General features: G+C 41.5%; 2 protein-coding genes across 2 annotated transcripts in view; one reads left to right on the top strand and one right to left on the bottom strand.

Moving 5' to 3' along the window:
* KLB (klotho beta) overlaps positions 1–16,736 on the top strand; it is a 38,242-nt gene extending 21,506 nt beyond the window's left edge. The window contains 4 exon segments of the mRNA XM_029947221.1: positions 175–685; positions 3,357–3,625; positions 9,556–10,699; positions 13,829–16,736. Coding sequence (XP_029803081.1) covers positions 175–685; positions 3,357–3,625; positions 9,556–10,699; positions 13,829–14,193 — 2,289 coding nt within the window. The 3' untranslated portion in view covers positions 14,194–16,736.
* Positions 16,737–19,618: 2,882 nt separating this feature from the next.
* On the bottom strand, positions 19,619–24,862 carry RPL9 (ribosomal protein L9). The gene is made up of 8 exons (XM_029947212.1): positions 24,817–24,862; positions 24,318–24,364; positions 24,110–24,225; positions 23,331–23,426; positions 21,380–21,512; positions 20,292–20,372; positions 19,947–20,061; positions 19,619–19,710 (listed from the first exon to the last, which is right to left on the bottom strand). Exons 2-7 carry the CDS (start codon positions 24,361–24,363, stop codon positions 19,955–19,957), a joined length of 579 nt encoding a protein of 192 aa, XP_029803072.1. The 5' UTR covers position 24,364; positions 24,817–24,862; the 3' UTR covers positions 19,619–19,710; positions 19,947–19,954.
* Between the last annotated feature and the right edge of the window lie 23 nt (positions 24,863–24,885).

Below are 24,885 nucleotides of genomic sequence, written 5' to 3'. Positions count from 1 at the left end.
CGGAAGCACAGAAGAAGCAGACAGAGAATAGGCCTTGAGATCATCAGGCTTCCCGGACAGCTTTCCCCTGCACCACCCTGTGCTGCACTCATTTGTCTATGAAGAGACCTTCTACCAGCCAAGTTACAATCATTGTAAGGACAATAAAGATTAATAATATTTTCTTCTTATTAGGCTCATTCTAAAGTTTGGCATAACTACAACATAAACTTCCGCCCACACCAGAAGGGCTGGTTATCAATCACGTTGGGATCCCACTGGATTGAACCAAACAGATCAGAAGACATGATGGATATACTCAAGTGTCAACAGTCCGTGGTTTCAGTGCTCGGGTGGTTTGCCAATCCTGTCCATGGGGACGGAGACTACCCAGACGTGATGAAAAAGAAGTTGCTCTCCATTCTACCCCTTTTCTCTGAAGCAGAGAAGAATGAAGTGAGGGGCACGGCTGACTTCTTTGCCTTTTCCTTTGGACCCAACAATTTCAAGCCCCAGAACACCATGGCTAAAATGGGACAAAATGTGTCACTCAATTTAAGAGAAGTGCTGAACTGGATTAAACTGGAATATGGCAACCCCCGAATCTTGATTGCTGAGAACGGCTGGTTCACAGACAGTCATGTGAAAACAGAAGACACCACATCCATCTACATGATGAAGAATTTCCTCAACCAGGTTCTTCAAGGTTGGTTGCACATCAGCTCAATTTTTAAAACTTTTGAATACTTATCCTTATAGGATACTTAGAGTCATCTTCCAACGTATGATTATTGTTGTTGGGCTTCCCCATGGTCTAATGTTGATAGAATTTTAAAGGTTACTCTCATGTCCTTTTTAAATAAAATTTTGAGAACAAAATAATATTGGACTGTACATACATCCTAAATTGGTAACAAGATGCTGTATCAATTTTTTAAAAGAATGCATGCTCTAAGAGCTATGTCCCAAAGTTTTTTGACAGTAATTCCTAGGTGTAAGATGCTGCAAGCTTTTCTTGAAAACATGCTCTTTTTTTTTTAATGTTTTTAAATTTATTTTTGAGAGAGTGAGCAGGGAGGGTCAGAGAAAGAGAGAGACACAGAATCCGAAGCAGGCTCCAGGCTCTGAGCTAGCTGTCAGCACAGAGTCTGACGCGGGGCTCAAACCCACGAACCGAACCATGAGATCATGACCTGAGCCGAAGCCGACGCTCAACTGACTGAGCCACCCAGGCACCCCAAACCACGGTCTTTTTATTCCATTACATGACTAAATGATTTTTTAAAAAGGTCTGAAGACAAAGAACGAGCCATGAATGGCAAAGCTGAGTAATTTCTATCGCTCCCGGATAGTTCTCTGACCCCTATTTTCCCCTCATGCCTTTTTCACTACTCAAGTAGTGACATCTACAGGTGGCTCATTGAAATAATGGAGCAGAAGATAAAGCTCAAATTATGGTGGGTCTGTCCCCTTCAGAACTAGGCTCCATTTCACCCAAATATAAAGAAATTCTTGAGGTGCCTGCGTGGCTATGTCGGTTGAGCGTCCAACTTCGGCTCAGGTCATGATGTCACAGCTCATAGCTTTAAAGCCCCACATCAGGCTCTGTGCTGAAGGCTCAGAGCCTGGAGCCTGCTTTGGATTCTGTGTCTCCATCTCTCTGCCCATCCCCTGCTTGCTCTCTGTTTTCTCTCTCAAAAATAAATAATCATTTAAAAAAATCTTAAAAATAAGAAATTCTTAACAGATCTTTCTAAAAGTCTGTAGCTCTCTTTATAAGTCATAGCGTAAGGGTGCCTGGTTGGCTCAGTCAGTAGAGTAAGCATGTGACTCTTGATCTCAGGGTCATGAATTCCAGCCACACGGTGGGGACAGAGATTATAAATAAATAAACAAATAAACAAACAAATAAATAAATAAATAAATAAATAAGAAGTCACAAGCCTAGAGGAAAATCCCAGGTTCTGCAAGACAGTCTTCATGAAGAATCCTCAGGGAGAGCAGGAACTTGTTTCCCCAACCTGTGGGAAGGGGCAGCATGGAGCAGAGCCATGCCCAGCCATGGGGATGTGCATGTGGGGGCCTCCAGAGCAGAGGACTCTGCCGACAGGACCTGAGCCAAATACCACAGAGTCAGGCAAAAAGGCTATCCATTCCCTTTCCCCTGGAGACTGTGACACCAAAGACACTAGCACCAGGGCCTACTGAAATATACTTATCTCACTAGAATCTCTTGGCATGGATTTCCACCTTTTAGGAAAAGAATGTCAGTGACAAAAACCCAACAATGGAGAAGTGAAAGATCCCAAAAAAAGAAAAGTTCATCATTTTTTGGGTATTTGTTGCTTTTATTGCTGCTGTTGATTTCCAAATTTCATTTTTATCCAATTCCTAGAAATTATTGAATCATTTTCTTTTAATTTTTAAAAAATGTTTGAGGATTTTATTTTTGAGTAATCTCTACACCCACCATGGGGCTCACAACCCCAAGATCCAGAGTTGCACACTCCACTGCCTTAGCCAGCCAGATGTCCCAAAATCAGAGTTTTTAAAGCTAGAAAGGTCCTGAGAGATCATCTTTTCCAATCTTGTTGTTGTTGTTGTTGTTTTTAACAAATGAGGAAACTGAGGTCAAGAAACTTGCCCAATAGCACCCTCCCCCCTCCTGCCCCCTGGCTGGTCAGTTTTTCTCTTTTGCCACCTACTTGTTTTCTTCCTTAGATGTACATTCACTTATGTTTATTCTCAAAGCTGATTTCTCAGTCCTTGAAGAGTAGTTTCTTAGAAAACAGTTTCTCCACAAATGGGAACCAACCCAAGCTTGAAAAGAGAAACTCTTGGTCACAAGCAGACATCTGCATTGGTCCCAAAGGGTTCTGGAAATTTCTCTGCCTCTGACACTGATTTGCATACTAAGTCTCAGGAATATTTTAAATTTGATCCTTTATCTTTCACTTGTTGTGGGTAGGGGGAGGACAATTCTGGATGAAAATAACTGCCACTTTTCAAGTATAAACATAAAATTTTTAATGTTTTTTAATGTTTTATATATTTTTGAGAGAGAGAGAGAGAGAGAGCGAGAGAGAGAGAGAGAGACAGCATGAGCAGGGGAGAGTCAGAGAGAGAGGGAGACGCAGAATTTGAAGACAGGCTCTAGGCTCTGAGCTAGCTGTCAGCACAGAGCCCGATGTGGGGCTCGAACCCACAAACAGTGAGATCATGACCTGAGCCGAAGCCGGACGCTTGGCCGACTGAGCCACCCAGGCGCCCCAGACGTTGATTTTTAATATGCTCCTGGCATCATGTCCCCAGCATATTGTTAGTGAATCATAACCATGAACCAGAGTGAACATCTCTGCTCTCCTTCCTCTGTGCAGCAATAAGGTTTGATGAAGTACGAGTGTTTGGCTACACCGCCTGGTCTCTCCTGGATGGCTTTGAATGGCAGGATGCTTACACCACTCGCCGAGGATTATTTTATGTGGATTTTAATAGTAAAGAAAAAGAAAGAAAGCCCAAGTCTTCAGCACATTACTATAAACAGATCATACAAGAAAATGGTTTTACTTTAAAAGAGTCCACGCCAGACATGCAGGGTCAGTTTCCCTGCGACTTCTCCTGGGGTGTTACTGAATCTGTCCTTAAGGTAAGTGGCTACTTAAAATTAACTATAAACTGGTGCAAGTAGCACATGGTATTATATTTCATTTACTCAGTGACAGCTGTCAGACAGTATCAAATATGGTGAGTTGGAGGTTATGGAGGGGAGTTGGGGAAAGAGGAAGGAAAATGAGGAGAATCGATGCTCACCGAGAGCTTTTCATGTGCCAGAACCTATCCTTGGTGGCGGAGATGAAACGCTGCCTCAACGAGTATACAGTCTAGAGGGAACTTAGAGTCGTTTTTGAAAGAGGCAACGGTCAGTAGTGTCAAAGTTATAGGAAAATGTTTTTCATAGATTTTGTTGGCCAAAAGCTAATTATTATTGGCTCTTTTTTAAGCGGTTCCTGTTATTTGATGGATTTGAATAATTGGCCTTCTGAGGTCTCTGTATCCCAGTGGAGCCTCTCATGTCTCATTCTTCACCTTCATCAGATTATTTGCTTAAATGCCACCTTCTCAATAAGGCTTTGCTCCGCTCCCAAAAATCACCATCTTCTCAATTCCCCTTCTTCCTTTTTTTTCTGTGAATCCTATTCATCACTATCTAACATATTACTGTCTACTTTACACATTTTTCCTTCTCCACCAGCTCTATTGAGATACAACTGACAAACAACATTGTGTAAGTGTAAGGTGTACAACATGTTGACATGATCACATTTATGTATTGCAAAATGCTACCATACCAAAATTCCCATTTCCTTTTGTTGGGAGAACATTTAAGATCTATTTTCTTAGCAACTATAAAGTATATATAATACAGTATCATTAGCTATAACACCCTGCTATACATGAGATCCTCAGAACTTGTTAATTTTATCACTGAAAGTTTGTATCCTTTGCCCAGTATCTCCCCATTTATCCCTCTCTCCAGTCCCTGATAACTACTTTATGCATTTTCTTATTATTTTTTAATAATTTTTTAGTTTATTTATTTATTTATGTTTGGTTTTGAGAGAGAGAGAGACAGAAAGACCGAGTGTGAGCAAGGGGGGAAGGGCAGAGAGCGGGAGACACAGAATCTGAAGTAGGCTCCAGGCTCTAAGCTGTCAGCACAGAGCCTGATATGGGGCTTGAACTCCCAAACCATGAGATCATGACCTGAGCCAAATTCGAAAGCTTAACTGACTGAGCCACTCAGGCACCCCTAGTTTATTTATTTTGAGAGAGAGCATGTACAAGAGCGGGGCGGGTAGAGAGAGAGGCAGAGAGAATCCCAAGCAAGCTCTACACTGTCAGCACAGAGCCCAATGCAGGGCTCAATCCCACGTACCATGAGATCATGACCTGATCAGAAATTAAGAGTCAGATGCTTAACCAACTGAGCCCCTATGCATTTTTCTTATTTATCATGTCTTCCCCCTACCAGAATGCGAGCTTTCTCCGCACAAGAGTGGAGATATCCGAGGCTCTGCCGCCTGCTGGGTGCCTCACTAGGGCAGTGTTAGGCACATGGCCAGTTCTCAGTGCAAGGTCAACTTTTAGAGCCAGATGAGACCTTAGAAACCTCATATTGCAAACCCTTCATTGTGCAGATTAGGAAAGTGAGACCCCTTAGTTCATAACTGAGACCTAAGTGACTTCCCCAAGGTAACACAAATAGTGGCGGAACTACAGCAGGCAATTCTCAAGCCCCCATATTTGCTCTATTCAAAATAATAGCAACTATTTTTTAAGCCCTTATTATGTGCCAACCATGTAGCTCTTGTATACATGCATATTATCTCTGTTGCATCTTAGGAACTAATTTTGCAAGCAAGGAAATTGAGGCTTAGGGAGGTTACATAACTCATTCAGGTTACGCAGATCTGTCTGTTTCATGACACCATACTATAAGATCTCACAGCACCATACTGTGGCCTATATTCTAGAATCACATGGAAAAACAACAAGATGTACAAGGGATGGGACCAGACAAAATGGCCCAAACCACGAGTGAACAAAGTTCACAGGTCATGAATCTCAACCCCTGCTGATACTTAAACAGGACCTAGTAAATGCTCAGAGATAATATAGGGGTAAAGATACTGAGTAACTGAAATACAGAACTGACTCATCTTCAACTTGTGTCCCCTGTGGAGCCAACTACTTACCCAATTCCTGTCTCCTACACACGGCAGAGGCCATCTTTTCCCTACCACTTAAAATGGGTTTATGTTTTTTATAATTCCACATCCAACAAAGAAAGACCCCAGGGAAACAGGAGTTCTTGACTGCACATGACACAACCTGTAAGATTCTGTTTCATCTGAAGACCCACCTGTACCCCTGTGATTGACACTGTGAATGTCTATCCCCTCTGGAGACCCGACTCCTACTCCTAGGAAAGACAGCAAATCACTTGTGTCAGGCGAAAGCAATTCTGGGACCAACCATGTCTGGGTTTCATGCTTACACCTGGAGCCCAGTGAGGCATGAACCTCCCCTGAACTTGGACTAAGAATGAGGATGAATTGTTTGCCAAGGAAAATTAGAGTGCTTTTTAAAAAAATCAGAGGATTATGAATAGATGCCAAAAAACCTAAATGTCCTCTACAGGAAGACTGACAAAATGAAAGTACCATTTAAAAAATATTAGTATGTCTACCTACAAATATCCCTATCTTATTTTCCCCCTGCCTCTCAGCATTCTTTTCTCCTACAATGTAGTTTTTTAAGTTTCTTTATTTATTTTGAGAGAGAGAGAGAGAGAGAGAGAGAGAGAGAGAGAGAGAGAGAGAATGCACAGGAGCATGTGAGGGGCAAAAAGAAAATCCCAAACAGGATCTACACTGTCAGCCCAGAGCCCATGAACCCATGAGCCCATGAGATCATGACAAGAGGTGAAACCGAGTCAGATGCTCAACTGACTGAGCCACAAAGGCACCCATCTCCTCCAACATTTTGTTCTGAAAACTTTCAAACTAGTACAATCTCTTCATTGAGATTGGTCAATTGTTTTGGTTTTTTTTTAATTTTTTTAATGTTTTATTTATTTTTGATACAGAGAGAGACAGAGCATGAGAGGGGGAGGGGCAGAGAGAGAAGGAGACACAGAACCGGAAGCAGGCTCCAGGCTCTGAGCCAGCTGTCGGCACAGAGCCTGACACGGGGCTCGAACCCACGAACGTGAGATCTGACCTGAGCTGAAGTCGGAGGCTTAACCAACTGAGCCACCCAGGCACCCCGAGATTGGCCAATTGTTAACATTTTGCCACATTTGCTTTATGTTTTATAAACCAGTGAAAAGTTGCAGACATCGTTACAATTCACCCCAAAATATTTCTATTCAAAGGGGTCTCCTAAAAATAAGGACATTCTCCTATATTATTATAATATTATCATGCCCATAAGATTTAATATTAATTCAACATCATCATATTCCATATTCAAATTATCCTAAATGTTCCAAAACTGTCCCTTTGGGTTTGAACAAAATTTTTTGGATCAAGAATACAAACAAGGATGTCATTCATCTTTAGCCCCCTTTAATCCAGAAAAATTCCCCCAAGTCCATGGTATTGGCATTTGTGAAGAGTCCAGACAAATTAATTGTAGAATGTCTCATATTCTAGATTTCTTTGATTGTTTCTTTATTGGATTCAATAAACTTCTGGAAAGATACTACACTGATGAGGTTGTCTATTTCCCAATATATCACATCAGGAAGCACATGATCTCGTTGTCTCATTATGAAAGATGTTAATGTTTTGAAGTAGTAGTTACCAGATTTCTTTTTTTTTTTTTCCACGCATGCAAAAGCAAAGGGCATTTATTACGGGCTTAAGTTCGCCAGGCTTAAGCTCGGGCTCACAGATTTCACCAGCGCAGTGGATCCGTGCTGAGAACCCCAGATTTCTTGATTAAGGTAGCATTTGCCAGATCTCATAATTGAAAGGTACCCTTTCCATTTGTAATTAGGAAGTAATCTGCTGACGACACTTTGAGACTCTATACGTATCCTGCTTCCCAACAACATGTCACTACTGGTCTTAATATTGATTCATAAACTTTACCTGAGTTATTACCTTGTAGATTGCAAAATGGCAAAATTTTAATTATATTATTCCTTCAACATATATTAGGTAATTCTCTTAACTTCAATGCACTATAATTCATTACTGTCATTGTTTCCTTTTGATGCTCAATATATCTCACTCAAAATAGCCAATGGCACTGCTTCAGACTCCTCCTGTGTCTTTTTGACATTTCCCTTTCAGTTTTAAGCACATTCTTATTTTTCTGGCATTAGATGTACCAGCATCACCTCATTCTTTTCCCACCCCAGACTGGAAGAAGCCATTCCTCCAAGGAGCCAAGGACCCTTTTAGAGGGGAACAGAATTTTAGAAACAAGCTCTTGAGAGCTAGGGTTGAGATCAGGGTTCACGATGTCTAATGAGATCTCTTAGCAGATTAATCACACCCACTTGCTAAAACTAATGCTTTCCGGAGATTTTTAAAAGACCAATTTTCGTTGGCTCTTGCCTTATTTCAGAGCAAAATTGCGCTTTGTAAACACCTTTTCAATATTAAGATGGTCTGAGGTTTCAAAACACTGAGCCTGTCAAGCTAAGGTAGAAGGATTGTACTCAAATAATTACATACACATTTAACTTCGTGCTCACGGGATCAGTGCTCTCTCAGTTTAATGTTCTAGATAACTGGCTGGCAGATGGTAAGTGGGCAGTGTTATGGGTTTGTAATTAGACTATGAAGGATGACACACGAGAAAACAATTAGAGGGAAAATATTTACCAAAGGTTAATTATCATTTTTTTCTGAGTATATTTAATTTCAGCTATAGGAAGAAAAAGCACTTTAAAACAAATACAGAACTTTTATTTTCTCTTATTAATTCTGAATTTGGAGATGTTTTTCTTAAACCCTTTTCATTTTTAATCTAGACTCAAGGGTCTAGAGGGCAATTATTGCAACCATGGAAAACTAAACCCAAGTCATGACTACCGTATGTTTGTAGATTGCTTTCGAGTTGACAGAGTGCTTTGTCAGAGTCATTGACTCGTTGCGGCACACCTGTGAGGTGGGGGCGATTGCTCTGTCACTATACAGAGTTGCCAAGCCTGAGTTTCAGCGGGGGAGAATGAAGACAGGCGTCCAGGACTATCTCCTTGGTGGAGGGGCAGGATATGACAAACCATCAGATCCAAGGGTCAACTTGGGAGTTTCTGGGGGATATTTTACTGTTTTTCCCAGTCATAATCCAAGTGTCTTGCATAAGGAGGGTGGATGAATAAATGCCGTGTTCTCACAGACAAGTGGGTGGGGACAACATAATGATGCATATGTGATACACTTGGGTGCTAGAAAGTTGCATTCAGCAAATGCAAGGGCCATTCCCTATGCCATCCCACTGGCCTCTTTTAGGAACTAAAAGAGGTCAACCTTGGGTCTACCAGCCACCTTTGACTCCAAGTGCTGATCTCAGTGAAATCCTCTACAACTGGAATTTTAATTTTGCCATCAATTTACAGCAGGGCTTGGAAAGTCCATCTCTCATGATTTCCTTTATTTGAAGGTACCAACCCAAATTTCCTGATGCATTTGAACAGTATCATGTGAGACCCCACTGGAGAACTTGAGTTTTTAGGACAAACTAGAAAACAGTTTCTCAATGTCTTCTGAAACACAGCTTGTCTTCCAAGCCAAGCTCTGGGTGTGGTTCCTTCCCTGTTTTCTGGTCTCCTGGGGATTTCAAGAGCTAGAAGAGAGGATGATCCATCCAGTCATCCTCTTCTATGACATCACCAGAACTAGAAGAACATGCAGATCGTTATGAAGAGGCTACCTGCTTCATTTATCTTCTCTGTTGTCAGTGAGAGGCAAAATAAGACACCTTATACATCTTACACGATGTATGCTAAGAGCCTGTCTGCCAGGATGTGCCTTACTTGATCGTGTTTGTTTTTCACAGCCCAAGGCGGTGGCTTCCTCCCCACAGTTCAGCGACCCTCACCTGTACGTGTGGAATGTGACGGGCAACAGACTGTTGCACCGAGTGGAAGGGGTGAGGCTGAAAACACGGCCAGCTCAATGCACAGATTTTGTCAGCATCAAAAGACAACTTGAGATGTTGGCAAGAATGAAGGTCACTCACTACAGGTTTGCTCTGGACTGGCCCTCGATCCTTCCCACTGGCAACCTGTCCGTGGTTAACCGACAAGCTCTGAGGTACTACAGGTGTGTGGTCAGTGAGGGGCTGAAGCTCAACATCTCCCCAATGGTCACGCTGTACTATCCGACCCACGCCCACCTGGGTCTCCCCACAGCCCTGCTGCACAGCGGGGGATGGCTGAACGCATCCACAGTCCAGGCCTTCCAGGACTACGCTGGGCTGTGCTTCCAGGAGCTGGGGGACCTGGTGAAGCTCTGGATCACCATCAATGAGCCCAACAGGCTGAGCGACGTCTACAGCCACACTAGTAACGACACTTACCGGGCAGCCCACAACCTGCTGATTGCCCACGCCCTGGTCTGGCACCTCTACGACAGGCGGTACAGGGCGGTGCAGCACGGGGCCGTGTCGCTGTCTCTGCACTCGGATTGGGCGGAGCCCGCCAACCCCTACGTGGACTCGCACCTGCAGGCCGCCGAGCGCTTCCTGCAGTTCGAAATCGCCTGGTTCGCAGAACCCCTCTTCAAGACCGGGGACTACCCGTCGGCCATGAGGGAGTACATCGCCGTCAAGAACAGGCAGGGGCTCTCGCGCTCCGCGTTGCCTCGGTTCACGGAGGAGGAGAGGCGGCTGGTCAGGGGCGCGGCGGACTTCTACGCGCTGAACCACTTCACCACCTGGTTCGTGATGCACGCGCGCCAGAACGGCAGCCGCTACGCCGCCGACCGGGACGTCCAGTTTCTGCAGGACATCACCGGCCTGAGCTCCCCCAGCCGCCTGGCCGTCACGCCCCGGGGGCAGCGCAAGGTGCTGAAGTGGATCCAGAAGAACTACGGAGACGTGGATGTTTACATCACGGCCAATGGCATCGATGACCAGTCTCCGGAGAACGATGAGCTCCGAAAATACTACTTAGAGAAATACATTCAGGAGGCTTTGAAAGGTGAGGTGCGGGCTATAGCAGATACAGTGAAATATGACATAACCAGCTAATGTGAACGAAAAAAACGAGGGGAGAAGGCGCATTAATGACAGAGCCAGCTCATTAGGGAAAATTTAGCAAGTATAGAAGTTTTTTTGTTTTTAATATTTTTTTATGTCTATTTTATTTTGAGAGAGAGAGAGAGACAGAGAGTGAACGGGGGAAGGGCAGAGAGAGGGGGAGACACAGAATCCAAAGACAGGCTCCAGGCTCAGAGCTGTCAGCACAGAGCCCGACATGGAGCTTGAACCCACAAACTGTGAGATCATAACCTGAGCCGAAGTCGGATGCTCAGCCGACTGAGCCACCCAGGCGCCCTTGATTTTTTGTTTTTAACAAAACACTTGGGTGGCTCAGTCGGTTAAGCGTTTGACTTCCCCTCGGGTCATGATCTTAGGCTTGGTGAGTTCAAACGTCACATGCAGCTCGCTGCTGTGGGCACAGAGCCCACTTCCGATCCTCTGTACCCCCTACCCCCTCTCTGCTCCTCCCCTCCTTGCATGCTCTCTCAAAAATAAACATTTTCAAAAAATCATATAAAGAAAGAAAATCAACTGAAATCTCACTCCCCCAAACAAGCGCTGTTGGTATTTTGCAGTATTTACTTCCAGCATCCGTGTGTGCTAGACATTTTTAGTACAAGTTTTGTATCCATCTTTTTTCTTAATATCACATTGTAAGTGTTCCATGTCACTAATATTGCCTTAGTACTATTTTAATGGTTGCTTAATATCCCATCATGGACATACCTTCACATTCCTCTGTTATGTGGGTTTTGTCTTTTTGTTTTTGTTTTTTTCGAAGGAGTGTACCCGCAGGGAGGGACAGAGAGAGAATCTTAAGCAGGTTTCACAGTCAGCTCAGAGCCCAAGGTGGGGGGTGGGGAGGCCTCCATCCCACCACCTTGAGATCATGATTTGAGCAGCTCAGCAGACAGCCACCCGGGCACCCCTATTTTTTTTAAATACTAAAAAGTAGGTATCTTTGATTACAAATCTTCATTCCTCATTATCTCCCTAAAGACTGCCCACTGTGGAATTATTGGGTCAAATCTTACAAAGAACAGTTTCTATCCCCCCTCCCCTAGTAAGCTATTTTTTTAATACTATAAAAAATTCCTCAATTTTATCTATTTTGATGGGACCGAACAGCAGTGTTTGAGAGCATTTATCTCGCATACTCTTCCCAGCATTGGCTACTATCATTTTTTATTATTTTAAATATTCACAATAGATTTGTTGAAGCAGCAGAAAGATCCCAGAAATACATTTACTGAGCACCTAATGTGGGCAGAAACTGCTCTAGGCACTATATTACTACTCAACAAAATAAAGATTACTGACCTTATGACGCCTATATTTTTGTGGGATGAGAGTTAACAGATAAGATAGTCAGAGGCAACAAGTTCCATCGAGAAAACACAACAGGGAAGAGGGTGCCCGGGAGTGGGGTTTAGGAGTGATTACAGTTCTAAAGCATGGTTAGGGAAGTCTTCAAAGACCTGCAGCAACAAGGCAGCAAACCTGTGCAGTTATCTGCGAAGTGAGAGAGAACAGCAAATGCAAAAATCCCAATGTGGAAGCATGCCTGGCCCGTTTGAGGTTCAGGAAGGTCAAAGTGGTTGAAGAATGAGCAAGGGGGTAAAGCAATCAAAGATGAAGTCAAGGAAGTAAAAAAGGCATGTCAGGGCTTAGTAAACCATTAAGAACTGTGCCTCTTGCTCTGAGATAGACAGGCTATTTAAGGTTTTAAACAGAAGGGGGACATGATCTAAGTCACACTCTTAAAAGAATCACTCTGGCTACTCTTTTTTACAGTGAATGCACTGTCAAGGAGCAACAACAGAATCAGGGAGTGTTGGAGTCTAAATAAGGAATAATGGGGGATTGGATTAGGTTACAGAGTAGAGATGGTGAGCAGTGACTAGGTTCTGGATTTATTTTGAAGGTAAAGTCAAGAGGCTTGGATGGGGGATGTGAGGAGTGTAGAATGCAATCTGTTTTGGTTTGAGCTATTAAAGGGTGAGTGGTCATTTACCAGGTCAGGGAGGCGGATGACAGGTTTTTGGAGAGGAGTTGTTTGGTGTTGCACAGGTTAAAGTTTGAGATGTCTATTAGACACCTAATTAGAGATGTCAAATAAGCTAGTTGGAGTCTCAGGATCAGGTCTGGAGCTGTGATGCAAATTTGGGAGTTCAGAGCCAGAATGGTATTTAGAAACAATAAGGCTGGATGGTATCACCAAGAGAGCAAGCACAGAGGACTGAGCCCTGGGACACTTCAACATTCAGCGGTCAGAGAGAAGAGAAACCAGTGAAGGAGCGAGTAGGAGCCAGCACTTTTCACTAGAGGGTGTGCAATCAAGGGTGTTTTTGCTTTAGATACTTGAAATTATAGCATGTTTATATGGAAATGAACCAACAGTGAGGGGAAATATGTGAGAGAAGAGAACAGATGGGGAGATGTCCTTGAGTAAATAGGAGGGAATAAAGTTAGTAAGAGTCAGCCTTTTCCAGGAGCATGGACAGGACATCCACAGCAACAGAAGTATGATAGTAGGTGGATATGGTTGTGGGGGTTTGAAGAATTCTCCTCTGAGTATGTTTTTCAGTGAAATAGGAAGGAAGGCCATCTTTTCAAAGCAAGGATGACAGAGGTGCTGTATGTTTGAGGAGGGAGAGGTGTGAAACAGCCAAACAATTGACTAGGGGAAAACCAAGTATGGTCATTGGGCAGCACCAAGGGCACATTTGATGTCTGAAATCACCCAAAAAGGTAAGATTTTTCTGCATGTGATCAAGTGAACACAGGATCAGTAAGTCCTTTTCCACCTTCATAGCTCCAATTCATAAATGTGCTTTTATGCCCCCCCCAGGAGTTTTTGTATTATGGATCAAAGTTAATTTTTAAAAAGTTAATCACACATATTTTCACATTTACCAATCATGACAGAATGTCAAAAAACCCTTTAATGACAATCACTACTTTTTTTTTTTATGGGTGTAACTTTAGCTTATTTCAGTGGAAACTAAACTCATACTCGAATTTTATAGTCCATTTGTGATTAATGTTCATTTCTGATATTTTTCAGCACACCTGATTGATAAAGTCAAAATCAAAGGCTATTATGCATTCAAACTGACTGAAGAAAAATCTAAACCCAGATTTGGATTCTTCACATCTGAATTCAAAGCTAAGTCCTCAGTTCAACTTTACAACAAACTGATCAACAACAGAGGCTTCCCTTCTGAGAACACTAGTCCTAGATGCAGTCAGACTCCAAGAAACACGGAGTGCATTGTCTGCTTATTTCTTGTGCAAAAGAAACCACTCATTTTCTTTGGTTGTTGCTTCTTCTCCACCCTGGTTCTACTTTTATCAATTACCATTTTTCACAAGCGAAAGAGAAGAAAAATTTGGAAAGCAAGGAACTTACAACACATACCATTAAAGTAAGGACACAGAGAGTTCTAAGTGAAACTGATCCTACTTCTGTCTGCATGATAGAAAGTCTAAAAATTCACTCCGGTTCTGTATACTGGTAACTTATAGAAGAAATACCTATATTGTAGAAAGACTATTTGAGACACTGGTGGTAACCAAGTGATGACAATCGAGGTCTCTGTTGTGTGGGTCAAAGGAATTTTCCCTTAGGTGTTGACATCACTGAATTTGGTTTTTGGATATGAAGGTAAAGGCTTTACCCAGACAGTAAGCTAGGAGGATTATCTGATACACTGCTCCATGAAGCTGAATAAGCTGTTTTCTATCATTCTTCTCTAAATACCAGTAGGTACATTTAACAAATTATTTTGAAAAAAGTACAACTTTGGTTAGACTCCACAGCAGAACTTTTAAAACTCTTAACACTGGATAGTCAGTGACTCTTCTGTCACTTCTAAGGAAGTGCTTTTCCCCTTTAGAAAACACACAGTAGGATAAGTAATGCTCATTTATCATCAGTTACAGCCTATACTCAAGTCCATTGATCCTAGTTTTTCTCAATAGAAATAAAAGTTATCATTCACAAGATACAAAATTTTGTTGGGTCTCTTGTCAGATCCAGTTTTTTAAAAACACTTATTTTCCATAACTCATCTCATGGAAAGGTCATAGGACTAAGATTAAGGAGAGCTAGACTCACTTGCCTGCAGTACTGCAAACTCCTTTAGACAAATTGACAGCATCCTTCCTCGCTTGATTGTGAGGTGAAAAACAAGATCTTACGTACTTGGGAAAGCTAAACATTCTAAAAAAGATGTCAAGTTTTGTTATCAAGTCATCAAAGGACTCTATTAGTCTGTAAGACTTGGGTCTCTCCTCAGCTCCAGTTTGGACACCATGTGAACAAAGGGAACCTCTCAAAGAGGTTTAGAATGCAGCTGTATTTTGACCTTGCAACTGTGATTCTTTGGATACATAACGTTGATGGTTTGAATGAGTTGAAACATTTTTCATTGTACCTTTTTAGGCTGGGATTAAGTAAATTCTTAAATCTGAACTAGGAGTTTGACTTTAACTCCATGCTTAAGATCTGTTGTGTATTCTAAACTGGAATGTAAACCCATTCATACCCATCCTTTAGGTTGGTCAACATTTAAATCGCCACCCACTACACATAGTAGCTAATCACTGTGTCACCGAATCAACACCACTCTCCAGGAATCAACGGAGTCAAAGGAAAGCTTTTTTTGTTCAAAAAGCCTTGGTAGAAAACTACCCTAAATTTAGGCAATTGTGATTGTTTTCCAGGTCCACCTAGATCAGAAGCCAAATTTTACATGGAAATGAGGTCCTAATTGATAATGAATAGCAGTGTTTCAAAGACACTATAGTGAGAGAAGACGATTGGTCAAATAAATGCAAAAGTGATGGGAAATTAATTTGCCTTTTGGCTGGCCAAATTTAAACAGTAAATTTTATTTTATTCTCCTTGCCCCCAAAGCATCCACTCTCCCACCTTTGGCAATTTTTAGATTATGCTTATGTTTCCAATGATTTTTTATTTCCTCTTTGAGAACAAGTGGGCCTAAGGCTATCCACAATTATAACTGGTTGTTCTATTGTTCACTATGTGGAAAGAATGTCATTTAAAAGAAAACACTTGGCTGGTTCCGCTTCCCCTTTGTGTCACAGATTCACGGACCCCAAAGTTCCAGTGAGTATTCTAAGTATTAGTTGAACTTATCAACTTTTAAATCTCCATCATCTTGAAAAAGGAATGCACATTCATATTAGGATTAACACAACATTTAGAATTAAATTTAGGTTTTGCCTTTCTGGGGTCTACTTTGTGCTCTTTGATCCAAAAGTACCTTGGAGATTATTTGGCTCCATTGATCTTAGGGTTCTGTGCACTCAGTAGGGAGCCTGCTTGGGATTCTCTACCTTTCCCACCCTGCTCAGGCCCTCCCAAACATTAAAAAGATATCTTGTATTTATAGTTAACCTTCACTACCATTTAAGTCTTTACAGCTTAAAATTTATGTCCATTTGCAAACTCACCATACATAACTTCCCCCCTGCTCCAATAGTCAAGTCCTTAAACCTGTGCTTACAGTCCTAACACCTAGGAGTCATTTTACAAGCCTTTAACCACCATCGTTCAAGAATCCTTAGGTAGATATTTAATCTAAATCATGATCAATTATACTTTTCAGATTTATACCAAACTCATTTAAGAATTGTCAAGTTATCATTTGAAACTGCTGATAGCTTTTGACAAGATCTTCAAAATTTAAGCCTGAGACTTGCTGGGGGAAGGGAGGGCATCATCTTAAAATCAAATTAACTTGCTCTATTTTGTGCATGCTAGTTTTGTGTATTCAATGTAACACAATGTAATAACCCTCTCTCACTAAGTCTGGTTTATCTGGAAAATATTACAACATATCCATGTTGTTTAAAGATCCTCTGTAAAAAGGTGGTCAGTACATCTTGATGAATTCTCAATGCAATTTATTCCAAATAAACAGTTTACGCTGATTATTTATATCCAACTAAGTCTGCTCAATAGTTATATGAATGGATCTGGTGTATTACTGGGTTCTGCCTAACACTGCCCCTGCCCATCCCTCCAAGCTGTGTGCATACTGGAGAACTTTCTTCAGAGTATGTTCTCTCATTATAGAATGTGGATATCTAATCCTCAAAGTTGGGAAAGTAACACACAAGTCCTTTATCCATTGTAGGCGCAGAGGACCATGTAGTCTTCCTGGGGAGAGAACTAGACTTTCCTTTACCACAACCAACCTAAGTCTCACCCCTATCAATCCACTTCACTCTGTGAGCAATTACATTTACCCCCATTGCTGCTACCACTGCCTACACACTCTCAATATGAACACCTCTATCCTTCTAGAATATTGCCATTAGGGAACTTGTTCTTCAAAGTTCAAAATAAGCTTTAAAATCCTCAATACTTTTCAAAACACTGTTTTCCAGTCCCACTGGTGTTACTGTGTCTGTAACAGTAATGTTTAATATCCCTGGCAATCCAGATACCATTTACTTAGCAAATAGCAATGTGCCAGCCATTACTGTTCCAGGTATTTGGAACATCCCAGTGAGAAAAGATCCATCTTCACAAAGGTTACATTCTAACAGGAAAAACAAAAAGTGTACAATCGATACATAGATTACATTATAAATGCTATGAATAAAAACAAATGAAGCAGAGGTATGTATGTGTAAGACAGGTATGAGGAGTGAGAATAGGGAGATCAAGACAGGCTTTGCTTAAAACGCTGGACTATAGAACATTTTTTTAATGTTTATTTTTGAAACAGTGTGAAGGGAGGAAGGCAGAGACAGAGAAAAAGAGACAAAGAATTCTGAAAGCTCCAGGTTCTGAGCTGTCAGCACAGAGCCCAACGTGGGGCTCAAACTCACAAACCAGATCGCGATCTGACCCAAGGTCAGACGTGACAGAGCCACCCAGGTGCCCTGAAAATGCTTTGACTATATAGACTTGAAGGTTAAGTTGCCACTCCAAAGGGAAAAGAACTTCCACGGGGAAAGACAGTGGTATTGAGGAATAGGAAGGTCAGTTTGGCCAGTGTATTAGAAAGGTTAATAGGACGTGGAGTTTGAACAAAGCATTCTGGTTACTGCTGAAAGATGAGAGGAGCAAAGCTAACCAGTTAAAAGGCTATTATACTAAGCCCCCAAAAATGTAGTTTTATTTCCTACATTATAAAAAATTTCAAAACTTTATAGAAGTAGATGCAACAAATCCCCATTGTTCAGTTTCACCATCAATTTATAGGCATTGTTACACTTAGAATCCCAACCCCACTTTAAATATTTCAAAGCAAATTTCAAGCAACTATCAAATAGTTGATCATCCCACTGTTATTTCTTTAAAACTTATCACTAAACTAAAGATCCACTACTTACAATAAAAATCCAGTTGGTTCATTTAAAATCAAGATTTCAGTGGGGGGCTTAAGTGGCTCAGTTGGCTGAGTGTCCAACTTAGGCAGCTCACAATCTAATTCATGGTTTGTAAATTTAAGCCCCGCGTCAGGCTCTGTGTGGACAGCAGAGCCTGGAGGCTGCTTAGGATTGTCTCTCTACGATAATATGGAAAAAAAAAAGTCTAATAGCAGTAATACGCAAAAAAAAAAAAACAAACCCAAAACAAAAATTCTATAGGATTGTATCTCCCTCCCTGCCACTCCCCTGCTTGTGCTCACTTTCAAAATAAACAGAAAAATGTTTAAGATCTAAGATCCATACATTACAAAAGGTTGCTTTTTCTTAATTTCTTTACCAGGCACCCCCTCTTATTCTAAGTCCTTGAACATACCTTACTAAAGGCAGAGTATACACTTTTCTAATGGATTTAATGGTGTTATTTTGCCCGAGAAATCAGAAGGTTGGAGTTTCTAAGAATGAGATGGGGAAGACGGTAGGAAGAGGCTGGGGGCAACCCTGCTAAGTTAAAGACAGTCTAGTATAGTAACATATTTAAAGTGTGACACAGATTAGATTATGGAAGGGTTATCAGTTTCTAAAAATACCAAGGACTAGCATATGGGAGTAAATGGCTGAGGTAGGGTAGAGTTGAGAGAGAGGATCTTGGAGACAACCACCATATTTATCATGAACACAAAGCTTACTAAGGCTTATCACTTTGTTCCATTCTTTAGCTGCTTTTTCACATAAAAGCTACTGGTACAGATCAATGACTCAAGCACATTTACCTCACAATATTCAAATTTATGACTCTGCAAAATTAGATACCTTCAGGACCTCCCCCAAAAGTTCTATGTCCAATGATGAAGTCAACTGGTATTGCCTATCACTGGTACCGTATTTCTCTTGCGTGAAATACCCTCTATATTCCTTCAAATAAACCAAATTCAAGCCAATTCTCCCATGAAGTATTACTAGAGAAAAATTCCTGTTCTTGTCCTGGTTAATTGTTCTTAGCACACATTTACTTCTGAATGGTTTAATGTCAAATAGTAGTAAAGGATTATTGGTTTAAGAAAAAGCCCCAAATAGGGGGTCCTGGGCGGCTTATTGGTTAAGTTGATCATGATCTCACAGCTTTTGAGTTTGAGCCCTGCATCAACAACCTCTGTGCTGACAGCTCAGAGCCGGGAACCTGCTTCAGATTCTGGGTCTCCCTCTCTCTGCTCCTCCCCTACTTGTACTCCATCTCTCTCCCTCAAAAAAGAAATTTTCTGTATAACATTTTAGCATGTAACTTTAATTTCTAAAATTCCTCCCAGGCAATAGTGATTGAGGAAGTGACATATTTATATAATGTGTCAACTTATAGACTATTAAAGATAGTGAGCCCCTACTCACATACTCTCTTACAAGAATAAAAAATAAACATCAAAAATTTTAAAAAAAAAAGGAAAAGAAAAAGCCCCAAATCCATACAGCTTTTATTGCATATTGCTTCTTTAAAATATCACAAGTATCATCCGGCATCTTGCTGTTTCTGTAGCTGGACAACTGTAAAAAGAAATGAAAAGATCTGTCAATTATCATCAATACCTCTGCCCAAACAAGTTGTACTCTTAAGTAATTTAAATTATGACTTACTAGTTCATAGTAAAAATGTACGTTAAATTCTTACTCTGCCAAATTCACATGTTCCAGTAAATTTGTCTCTCATTACAATTCCAGTTCCAGACTCTAGTATTAAGACCTCTAAAACAGAGTAAGGAAACTTAGACACAAGAACCTACCGTAGATCTTATTCATCAGCCTGCTGAACTGTTCCTTTTTCAGAAACATAGATACCATCCAAAAACTTCCTGATGTCCTTGTTTTTAACTGTCGTGGCTTGCTGAATCAAAGCAGCTATTAGCAGTAAGAAAAAGGCAGTTACATCACCAGCCAAACCCATCTTAAATATTTTATCATATGTGATACTTAAACCTATTTTTATCTCAAATATCTTTGAGATAGCTTTTTATTTAACTTCTACAAATGAAAAAGCTCACCCACTGAACAGAGTATCACGTATTCAACTACAATATTTAAACCAAATCTCTCTGTAGGCCATAATTAGGCATAGCAAACATACAAACCTGAGTTTGATACAAGTTCAATATCATTTCCTTCAAGAATTAACTCATCTTTCTGGGCTTGAGATACAGAACAAGCAACACCTGGAAGGGGAGAAGGCATTCATACTGTCAACATAAAATAAAATCTTTAAAATATTTAAACTAGCAATTTATTCCATTAAAAATTCCAAACATCAAAGGAAACTTCGAGATTCTGATTTTACAGGACCTGACTTATCTCGGCAAATAAATTACCTTGTTCGTGTTCCTGCTTGAATGAACCTGTTCTAAGGTAGTTGGATTTTCAGTGATTCATTCAAGGAGTAGGAGAAAATGGTATGCACCTAGTGCAAATTTAGCTTGCAAAGCTTTGTTATCAAGTCTTAATTGTATATATTTGATATTGCCAAGCTTATTTTTTACCTAACAATTCCCATTAAATGTGTTGACCATATAATATTTTTGTAGACCCCTTAAACTGGTATTAGAATCCATTCTTCCTACCCCAATGAAATCAAGAAGCATCAAGAGAGCACTAAAATTTTCTAACATCAGGATGGCACCTGGCTGCCTCAGTCAGTGATGTATGTGACTCTAGATCTTGGGGCTGTGGGTTTGTGCCCCACACTGGGTGTGGAGATTACCTTAAAATCTTTAAAAATAAGAAATTTCAAATCTCTAAAGAAATGTTTTTAATGCTTCTCTTTATATCAAGCCAAAATGTTTCAAGTGCATTTCAATTTTAACTCATTTAGCCATGAGATATTCCCAATTTTACAAATGAGTAAAATGAGCTGCACAGAGGTGGGTAATTTGCCTAAGGCTGATAATGAGATTTGAACCTAGACAGTGTATGTTATTAACCATTATTCAAACATTCTTTTTAAAGATTCCAGTTTGCAAAGACAATTAAACACAGCTACCACACCCTGAAACTACTCTAATGCATAAGCCTTTAGGAATCACAATCAGTAGGAGTATGATATAAAGCCTTAACACCAAGAGTTATTACAAGCATAATCAAAACGGACAATTCTGGAAAAAAAATTCTGGATTTATTTCATTTCACAAGGAAACATTTCTGAACCATATTTAAAGAGTGCACATACCTGGCCTCATCCGAACCCTGCGTATGTATTTCTCACCCAAGAAATTTCGGATTTCAACAAGAGAGCCATTCTCCTGAATAACAACGTTGATGGGGAAGTGAGCATACACAGACCTCATCTTGTACCGGAAGCCCTATGTTAGGTAAATAAACTATTAGCAAAGCTGAACAATTTGAAAGATAAGAAATCCAGTTTTTAAATTTTGTAGGATGCTTACATCACAACCAAAATTTTAAAATGCAACAATCCTCCCATAGCACTCATTGTCAAGATTTTCTAACACTTACCTGTACCAAAGCCTTACAAACTGTATACGTAACATGTTTCTTCCTTCAATGAACTGTAAAATTCTTTAAGGAAGCCATTATTTTACTACTTCCTATACCCACAGTAAACAATGCCGGCTTTTTTATTAAAATTAAGAACCCCAAACTCCTTCATCTTAGGCATTAGATTAACATTTACTGGGTTAATAGGGTATGCCAGATGACAAGTATTAGACAAGGCCTTCAGGGTAACTTAGCTTGGTACCGAGGGCAAAGAGGGGACACATGACCCAGTAAGGCGTGTAATGGAGTTGAAGGACAGGGTGCCACCTAAAAGGGCTGAGTTTTAATGCAGAGAAAAGCATTTCAACAAAGACATGAACCTTATCTTAAAAGCTGGGAAGAGGGAGTGGGTAAGAGAACAATGATATCAAATATACTTGTAGGGAAGTAGACAGGGAACTCAGAAATTAGATCCACCTTTTTCTATCCCCTCAGGGAATCCTGGTGATAAGAGCATACCACCAAGAAATCAAAGTATAACTTACATGTTACATTTCCTATATATACATAAATACAACCTGAAGATACACCATCAACCTTTTTTAAAATGTTTTATTTATTTTTGAGAGAGACAGACAGCGACAGCGTGAGCAGGGGAGGGCCAGAGAGAGAGGGAGACACAGAATCCGAAGACAGGCTCCAGGCTCTGAGCTAGCTGTTAGCACAGAGCCTGACGCAGGGCTCGAACCCACTAACAGCAAGATCATGACCTGAGCCAAAGCCCGATGCTCAACTGAGCCACCCAGGTGCCCCACCATCAACCTACTCTTAAGACCATCTGGTCTGGGGGCGCCTGGGAGGCTCAGTCTGTTAAGTATCCGGCTTCAGCTCAGGTCATGATCTCACAGTTTGTGGGCTTGAGCCCCGTCGGGCTCTGGGCTGACAGCTAGCTCAGAGCCTGGAGCCTGCTTCAGATCCTGTGTTTCTCCCTCTCTTTGACCCTCCCCTGCTCATGCTGTCTGTCTGTCTCTCTCTCTCTCTCTCTCTCTCTCCCTCAAAAATAAATAAAAACAAAAAAAAGACCATCTGGTCTTTACCCATATTTATCACTTAAGCCTAAAGACCTGCGGATGCCGATTACAAACTGTCAAGCTGGGGATGCCTGAGTGGCTCAGTTGGTTGAGCGTCTGAATTCAGCTCAGGTCATAATTTCACGGTTCGTGGATTTGCCCTGCGTCAGGTTGTGCTGATAGCTTGCTTAGAGCCTGGAGCCTGTCTTCGGATTCCGTGTCTCCTTCTCTCCCTGCCCCTCCCCCACCTCTCTCAATAATAAATGTAAAAAAAAAAATTAAAAAACAAAAAACTGCCAAGCTGGGGTGCCTGGGTGCCTCAGTCAATGAGCATCTGACTCTTGATTTCAGCTCAGGTCATGATCTTCCAGTTCGTGGGATAGAGCCTCTGGGCTTACTGTATGGAACCTGCTTTGGATTCTTCCTCTTTCCCCTCCCTACTCGCACACTTGCTCTCTCAAAATAAAGATTTTATAAAAATCGCCAATATTACCTTTCCCCAAATATATTAACAAATTACACACATATGTTCTGTAGCATTTATGTCGCATGCATACAGCACAGGTGAGAAACTTCCCTTCCAAAACAAAGCAGTCTGATCGATCTACTCACCAGTGTAACACCCTTGATCATGTTCTGTACATGACTACAGATAGTACGGACAGTGGCCAGTTCCTTCCGATTTCCCCACCACTTGTCAACTCGGAGCTGTAATACAACAAAAACTTTAATAAGAGATTTTTCCAGTAATAAGTCATAAAATTCATTTGTTCACAAAATTAGATTCTAGAATTAGTCCTAATTAAAGCACCCACATAGAAAGCCCTAATAATTAACATTTTTGCCACTCTATATCACATAAATACTGATTAACTTGCTCATACTTCACTCCTAGAAAACTAAAACACCAGGCTCACAAGAGCTGCCTGTCTCCTAAGATGTCAGAATTTCCTTTCCCAACTTCGCTAAAGCAGTACTAACTAGCTACACTTTTGGACACCAAATTTTAAGCTACGACATTTAACTTCAATTCTGTATTTCTTTTCATTTTTTTTATGTTTCTTATTTATTTTTGAGACAGAGAGAGAGAGGGAGGGGGAGAAAGAGAGTGCGCGCATGAGCAGGGGAGGGTCACAGAGAAAGGGAGGCACAGAATCTTAAGTCAGGCTCCAGGCTCTGAGCTGTCAGCGTGACGCGGGGCTCGAACCCACGAACTGCGAGATCATAACCCGAAGCGAAGTCGTATGCTTAACCGACTGAGCCACTCAGGCGCCCCTCAATTCTGTAACTCTTAAGAGCAATTAAGAGCAACCAAATCCGGTACTATTAAATCACTACCTTCCAAACAAGAAACTGATGCGGAAAGCAAAAAAAAAAAAAAAAAGTCTCACCCTCTTCTTTTTCTTTCCAAGAAGACTGAGTTCTACATTGATGTGATTGAAGTCCCTTCGCAGGGTTCCTCTGGGTCCCTTCACAATAACAGTACGTCCCTTGAGAGTGATGTCGACTACGAAGAGAACATGTTTGTGAGTCCTCCGAACAAGATACAAGGCAGGCAGTAAAAGACGTTAAGAAAAGTACAAACATCCTGTCTCCTACCATTTTCCGGAATGTCGACTGTTTGATTGCTGAGAATGGTCTTCATTCTGAAACACAAACACCTGGGATTGGTTGTGAGGTCGGTGCAGGGCCTGTTTGCGATCAAACTACCCTGCGCGGGGTTCCACGCATACCTGAGACCGGCAAGCAGAACCCCCGGGACACAGGAGGACTAACCAGGAGAGCAGCCCACAGCTGCGTCCTGGCCAGGAAAGAGCAGCTCCCAAGCGGGCATTACGAGTATAGGGGATGAATTCCCGCTCAGCGCAACCCTAGGAGCCCTGTTAAGGCGGCGCCATCCCGGCAAGGCTGAGGGGCGGGGGTAGGCCTGTGAGTCCAGTACAGGGCTCGAATCCCAGTGCCGCCAGATCCATATGGCGCTCGTTGCGCGGGGAAACAACCAGCATAGAGGCTTCGAGCGGCAGATCCGCGCCCCTGGCTTTCCTAGAGCCGATGGCTTCAGATTGCCCAAACCCACAAAATTCTGTTACATCCTCACCTCGCAGTAGATGCGGCAAAGAGGGAGCGTCTTTCGTCATCACGTTCTTGTAGCCCGTAAAGGGCCCTG

The sequence above is a fragment of the Suricata suricatta genome, chromosome 1 (assembly GCF_006229205.1).
Source record: "Suricata suricatta isolate VVHF042 chromosome 1, meerkat_22Aug2017_6uvM2_HiC, whole genome shotgun sequence".
Taxonomy (NCBI): domain Eukaryota; kingdom Metazoa; phylum Chordata; class Mammalia; order Carnivora; family Herpestidae; genus Suricata; species Suricata suricatta.
Note: the sequence above shows the minus strand (reverse complement) of the source record. Positions and strands in the feature narration are given on the sequence as shown.